The sequence below is a fragment of the Silurus meridionalis genome, chromosome 14, assembly GCF_014805685.1.
Source record: "Silurus meridionalis isolate SWU-2019-XX chromosome 14, ASM1480568v1, whole genome shotgun sequence".
NCBI lineage: Eukaryota > Metazoa > Chordata > Actinopteri > Siluriformes > Siluridae > Silurus > Silurus meridionalis.
In genome coordinates, this window is record NC_060897.1 from 23,460,435 (window position 1) to 23,467,934 (window position 7,500).

A 7,500-nucleotide genomic window follows, 5' to 3' on the forward strand; every position below is an offset into this window, starting at 1 on the left:
TATTAATAAAAACACTGAATATTAAACAGTTATGAACAGAGTGAAAAGTAGAATGTACTCATGTGTAATAATTATAATTGAATAGTGATTTTTTTTCAAGGTTAATAATCAGAATTAATGTATATACAACGTATTGACTAAAGTATTGGGACTCATATCCTTTCCAGCCATATGTGCGTCTTCCCCAAACCAAAAAGGTTGGAGACACCATTGTGTAGGACGTCTTGGAATGCAGGAGCATGACATTTTCCCTTCATTTAAACTAGGAGACCCAAACCAGTATGTTCCAGCATGACACTGCTCCTGTCCACAAAGCCAGCTGCAGGAAAATCTGCTGTACATGGTTTGGAGTGGAAGATCTGCTGCTCTAGTTCTCCAACACTACTTAACACCTTCAGGAGGAACGTGAACGCTGACTGAACTCTAGGCTTCTCCTCACAGCAAAAATGTTTTTAGCAAAATGATGTCCAAAAAGCTCACAGCAATCCTGTGGTCAGGTGTCCACAAACTTATGCTACCATTAGAAAGAGTTCCAGGTAGTAGCATAAATGTGGAAGTAACAAACTTGTAATTATCTAATTATTAAGTGAACAATTCTTCACAACGTGATCACCAGTCCTGTGCTCAGCTCTGTTTATTCGGTTATTGTGAAGTTTTGCACGTTTTATTACTCAGTTCTTGTTTCCACTTTCTTTCTGTCTGTGGATGTCCATCTGATGGTCTGTATGGGACTAATGTCACGTTACACCTACAATGATATGTTTTTTTAAATCATCAATAGCGTACTGCACTTCCGAGCTCCTGGAGTCATATCTAGTTATAACGCATTATTACACTTTACAACTCTTTGGAAAAACATAAACAACATAATAAACTCTTATGTCAGGTCATTTAAGCGAGGCTTCTGTATAAAATATCATAAGTCTTTCATATAATAAGTGTAATTATATTATATTCAGCATTATAACTCATGGAATATTACATAGGCTCTGTGTGAGCACTATAACCAGGCAATATAACACTTTAATAACAATTTCTAATTAGACATTTCATTAAAGCCTTATAGCAGATTATTACATACATTTTATTACATGTATGTAGAAGTGTGTGTGTTATGAAGCATTATAAATGATGTATATTTATTTGTACATGTTTATAACAGGCCCATGTAAAGAAGTCCATGCATTATAATAGAATTTTCTTTTTGTTTCCTCGTTATCATGACGTAGTTTGTGTTACAAAGAGAAAAGTGTGACTGTAAATGTTCCTTTCATATAAAATACTCACCCCGAGCAGAGCGACATCGTAGCATCTCACCTCCATGCTCTCCCCTCCTCTTCTCCGACCCCGCCCTCCCCCAGGGGGCGGAGCTTTACCCCGGAGGGTGTAGTAGAGGGCAACGGAGCGTCGGCGAGCCTTCCGCAGGACGTGACACACCAGCTGGAACAGCTCCTCGTAGCAGTCTCCCGGCTCAGTGAGAGACGCCAGTGTGCTGGAGGACAGACAGCGAGCTCGCTGCTCCTGCATCAGCTGGTGCTCTCGCTGCTTCGTCTCCGAGAACTGCGTGGCGATGACCACCAGGCACAGGTTAATCATGAAGAACGAGCCGATCTGGACCCAGAGACACACAGCACGGGAGTTATGTTTAAAAGCTGAATCATCACGTTCACAACCCATGTCACACTCCTGAATTCAGAAGCTCCTGTGTGTAAACATTTTAATTCCATGTTTGTCTCTGATCTTATTCTGAGCTGCAACTTCTGACCATCAGAATTCAGAATTCACCATCACTGTAAATATGATTGTCCCTGAGTGGGGTGTGTAGCAAGAGAACGGAGGAGAAGAGAAAGAGAGGAGGAATAAAGGCCGTGTGATGGTGGAAAGTGGACGTCTGAGGGCTGAGAGTTTATCTTCGTTAGCGTTGCTAAGAGCAGTGTGATGGATCTGTCACTGCTACTCCGTTATTAAGGACCATTCAAAAGATGGAGTGCGAGACGAGCGCCAAGTCATCAGCGCTGAGTGCCTCCACTCATAACACACTCCATTCATATCACTTTAGAGCTACTGCACAACGCACACCCACACTCACACACACACACACACACACACACACACACACAGGGCACAACGCACAAACCCACATACACCTACACACTAGGAACAACACGTACACACACGGTATATTTATATATATGTATATATACATTTAAAAATATTTATTTTATTATAAAACAATTATTAATATTATTATTTTTATAATTATTATATTATTAATATATAACCCAGGACTAACGCAATGAAGGCTTCAAATCCTTCATAAAAAATATCTCACACACACACACACACACACACACACACACACACACACACACACACACACACACAAACAGAAATAAATTTCCAGATCCATATTTAATGAAAACTCTTGGTTATGAGAAATAAAGATCAAAGCAGCAAAGTCCAGTTGGGCAGGTGTGTGTGTGTGTGTGTGTGCTACATATCTCCAACTCATTTACGATTCTGATCTGTGCACACACACACACACACACACACACACACACACACACACACACACACACACAGGTAATTTGAGTGTTTTTTTATAGGGCTTGTGTGTAGAAATGCAGGTTTATTGCATGGATGGCGTCTTGTGCTTTTTAATGCACATGTTAGGCGCACTGCCTTAATATGCACTATAGCCTGTGTGTATTAATAAGTGACAGAGTGAATAAACACACCTCACACTTTATATCAGTTACAGTAAGCATGAGCATCGGTGTGAAAGCCATTCAGCGTAAACATGAACTGACCTTTAAACACTCACAAGTCACAAAGTCACTGCATTATATTGTGTAGTAACGTAGTGTTTCTGCCTGGGAATAAGCGTGTGTTTCAGAAGGAACAGGAAAAAATTTAGATAAAGGGAGAGATACAGAGTGAAAGGTGGAGGAGAAAGAAAGGACATTTCCCTCTCACCCTCTCTGTCCTGTAGCTCTGATCTGAACAGTGCCTTAAAGCTCTCTCACACACACACACACACACACACACACACACACACACACACACACACACACACACACACACAAACTTTCTGTAATGCAGTCAACATTCAATTCATTTACTGCACAAATTCTAACATTAAGAGGTGGAGCCTAATAGCGAAATGCCACACCAGTTTAGAGCTGTTTGACACACCTTTGATCTTGAAGCCACGCCCACAGAGCAGCTTCCAGTCAGATATGTCGACTTAAAGACACCCATATCTGCATTTATATTAGCAATTTTACACTGGAAGCATCTCCTGGTTTAACGCTCCATCTATATATAATAAAACACGTATATGCCTTTAGAGAAATTCAACAAGTTACACACAGAGATGTGATTATTAAAATTGCATGATTTAATTAGACAAGGCAACATATGGACAAGAAGCCACGCCCACTTGTGCACAGGGGAGTTAAAATATCCACTCTCCTAATAAATGAGACACTCTAATCCCCCAAACTGTGTTGATTAGGGGGGAATTGTTGCCAAACACTATCACACTTGCACACACACACACACACACTTACAAACACTCTCACACACATACACACATTAATTAAACAGTGCGGAAGCCAAGACAAATTTGAATTCCTCCAAGAGGAAAATCACATATTTACTTATGCACACTTGGGAGACTAATAGAACTGTTAAATCGCTTCTGCTTCTCCACAAAACTCACTTCATCCTAAACGTATAAAAACTCCCCAAAATAATGCTCATGTCCAATTTACTGCTCGAATATTCAGGTCGGAAATAATGTACAATTACTTTACTCATTCACCTAACAGTCATTCAGTCATTCATTCATTCATAAAGAGCTCAAAAAGCACAACACACACACACACACACACACAGGTGTGTAAAGGTGAGGTTAATGTAACAGCTGTGTGTTAGCGCTGCACTCTTCCTGTTAGCGCTGTTCAGTGTGTTATTAATGTGTGTTTACTGGTCAGAGTGGAGTGTGTTATTACTGTTATTACTCCTCTGTGTGCTACACAACATCCTCCTTCTGTCTGAGCATCTCATCCTCCAAACACCTGAAACACTCAACATCACCGTGACGATAACACACACGGTTACTCGTAGCGTACCACACCACAGACGCCAAGAAGAAGAATTAAAAGCACTCGGAGAGAAATGACTGAGTTTATTAAAAAACATGATTAAATAAATAAATAAATATTAAATCATTATGGGCTAATTAATAGTCAAGGAAAAGGTCAGGAAAAAACAGTACTTGGTGTACACAGAGGAGTCTGAGAGAACTTACGATGATGAGCAGGATGAAGTAAATGAAGTTGTAGAACGAGTGAGCATCCATCACATAGTACATGATCTCCACCCAACCTTCTAACGTGATCACCTTCAGAAATATAAAAATACACAAACTGGTCAGGAGACAAAAACACACACCATCCATCTCACACAATTCACATCTCTCTCTCTCTCTCTCTCTCTCTCTCTCTTCTTTCTTCTATACTTTCATCTACCTTTACACATGCACCTCTCCATCCATCCACCTGCCTCTACATCTATCCATCCATTTATCTGCCTCTACATCTATCCATCCATTTATCTGCCTTTACATCTATCCATCCATTTATCTGCCTCTACATCTATTCATCTATTTATCTGCCTCTACATCTATCATCCATCCACCTGCCTCTACATCTATCCATCCATTTATCTGCCTCTACATCTATCCATCCATTTATCTGCCTCTACACCTCTCCATCCATCCACCTGCCTCTACATCTATCCATCCATTTATCTGCCTCTACATCTATCCATCCATTTATCTGCCTCTACACCTCTCCATCCATCCACCTGCCTCTACATCTATCCATCCATTTATCTGCCTCTACATCTATCCTTCTATTCACCATCCTGTACATCTCTCCATCCATCCATGTACCTGAACATTTATAATCCATCTATCCGTCTATTCTCTGATTCTAATGTACCTGTCCATCTTTCAATATAACAAACATTAAAGTATAAATGATACCTGAAAGATGACAATCCAGGCGTAACCGATGTTGTCGAAATTAATGGCGCCCTTGTGGGGGTTGCTGCTGCCGGTCACACAGCGAGTGTAGTACTGGTTCCAGTTGACGCAGAGCCCCATGGCACTACTGTTGAAGAGCAGTTCTGACCCGAGGACCTGAAGAGCATCCTCTTTATCCAAACAGCACTCCACCCCTCCCTCCCTCAGCGGGGGAACGTCAGAGCATGACATGATCCCATTATCTTGTGCTAATGAGCAGATGAAGGGACGCTCGTCCTCCTCCTGAGGCTGGTAGTACGGAGTGGGGAGCATCACGCCGGACGGACTGAGAGAAGCAGAGGAGAGAAAAGAGCAATAACATCAGAAATGGCTTTCTTCTCTTTCTTTATTGCATTTAGGTTTGTGTCCCTTCTCCAAGAAGTCTCATTTTCTCTTTTTTGCTTTTTTACAAAAAATAAAGAACGTTGTGTCTCAGAGAGACGTCAAGGCTTCGGGATTAGTAACTAACATCATCAGCAGAATAATGACTGTACTGAGAGCTTCTGTACCTGGTTCAAACACACACACACACACACACACACACACACACACACACACACACACACACACACACACATTCAGCCATATGATAAACTAAACGTGAAAAGAGAGGAAGAGAGAAGAGAGAGAGAGAGAGAGAGAGAGAGAGAGAGAGAGAGAGAAATGCAAAGAACCAGAAAACTATTAAAATCTTAATCTAATCCAGGTCCAGAAAAAGATAGTTCTCTGATTCGACTTTTCTGCAGGAACTGAATTAAACATGTTGCAGGGAATTCTTTTTCTGAGCTGCTAAATTGAGACATGAGACAAAAACCGAGCCAAGCTTCGGAGCTGTATTGCTCTCCAGGTGATTTGGACAAACAAAAACAGATCAGACAGAATTCACAACTCCTTATTAAGATGATGTCTTCATCGCAGACACTCACTTTGCAGTGTGAATCGAATCGAATACAAACCAAATAACAAACAAATCAGAAGAATCATTCCGACTCACAGTGTCTCGACAAATTATTAGATGGTTCTCTTAAAGAGACAGAAAGGAGAAACACAGAACCCTAATAACAGCTAAATGATCTAAAAACAGCCTTGAAGTTGGTGAAGTTTCCTGGAAAGATCAGGGCACTTTAGATGTCCCTCTATCACAAAGAACTTTTTTTATGACGCACTTCAACTTGAAGAACTTATAAAAAAATGTGAGAAAAAAAACAGCAGGATGAGACATCAGTGGTGAGACATCAGTGGTGAGACATCAGTGGTGAGACATCGCTATCAAATATGGAAACTTTGATAAAGCTTAAGCACAGCATTCTAAACTGTAATGCACAACACCACAATTGATTCTGTCACCATGGAAACTATAGGATAACAAAATAAAAATAACTAAGACAGCAACAATACATTAAAAAGTTGATGTCTGTGAAGGTGTTGGATGTAAAGTTGATGGCTGTGAAGGTGTTGGATGTAAAGTTGATGTCTGTGAAGGTGTTGGATGTAAAGTTGATGTCTGTGAAGGTGTTGGATGTAAAGTTGATGGCTGTGATGGTGTTGGATGTAAAGTTGATGGCTGTGATGGTGTTGGATGTAAAGTTGATGTCTGTGATGGTGTTGGATGTAAAGTTGATGACTGTGATGGTGTTGGATGTAAAGTTGATGTCTGTAATGGTGTTGGATGTAAAGTTGATGACTGTGATGGTGTTGGATGTAAAGTTGATGTCTGTGAAGGTGTTGGATGTAAAGTTGATGGATGTGATGGTGTTGGATGTAAAGTTGATGGCTGTGATGGTGTTGGATGTAAAGTTGATGTCTGTGAAGGTGTTGGATGTAAAGTTGATGTCTGTGAAGGTGTTGGATGTAAAGTTGATGGCTGTGATGGTGTTGGATGTAAAGTTGATGGCTGTGATGGTGTTGGATGTAAAGTTGATGTCTGTGATGGTGTTGGATGTAAAGTTGATGACTGTGATGGTGTTGGATGTAAAGTTGATGTCTGTGAAGGTGTTGGATGTAAAGTTGATGGATGTGATGGTGTTGGATGTAAAGTTGATGACTGTGATGGTGTTGGATGTAAAGTTGATGTCTGTGAAGGTGTTGGATGTAAAGTTGATGTCTGTGAAGGTGTTGGATGTAAAGTTGATGTCTGTGAAGGTGTTGGATGTAAAGTTGATGTCTGTGAAGGTGTTGGATGTAAAGTTGATGTCTGTGAAGGTGTTGGATGTAAAGTTGATGGCTGTGATGGTGTTGGATGTAAAGTTGATAGCTGTGACGGTGTTGGGTGTAAAGTTTATATTAATACTTGCAGCAGTGTACACCGTGTGCCAAACCCCTGTGTGCTGTGCTACAAACTCTCAGTCAGTTCCAAAACACAACCATATTCTCAACAATGCAGCACACAGAGAGATAAATAACCTGTC

The 7,500-nt window shown here is 40.6% G+C and overlaps 1 protein-coding gene across 1 annotated transcript in view; it reads right to left on the reverse strand.

Moving 5' to 3' along the window:
• Positions 1-7,500, reverse strand: part of LOC124396878 (voltage-dependent T-type calcium channel subunit alpha-1I-like) — a 119,736-nt gene that overhangs the window by 36,238 nt on the left and 75,998 nt on the right. Inside the window, exons 7-11 of the mRNA XM_046866240.1 lie at positions 5,054-5,378; positions 4,316-4,408; positions 1,326-1,611; positions 787-801; positions 688-713 (exon numbers count right to left, since the gene is read on the reverse strand). Of these exons, the coding sequence (XP_046722196.1) occupies positions 688-713; positions 787-801; positions 1,326-1,611; positions 4,316-4,408; positions 5,054-5,378 (745 nt within the window). The remainder of the gene's footprint in view (positions 1-687; positions 714-786; positions 802-1,325; positions 1,612-4,315; positions 4,409-5,053; positions 5,379-7,500) is intronic.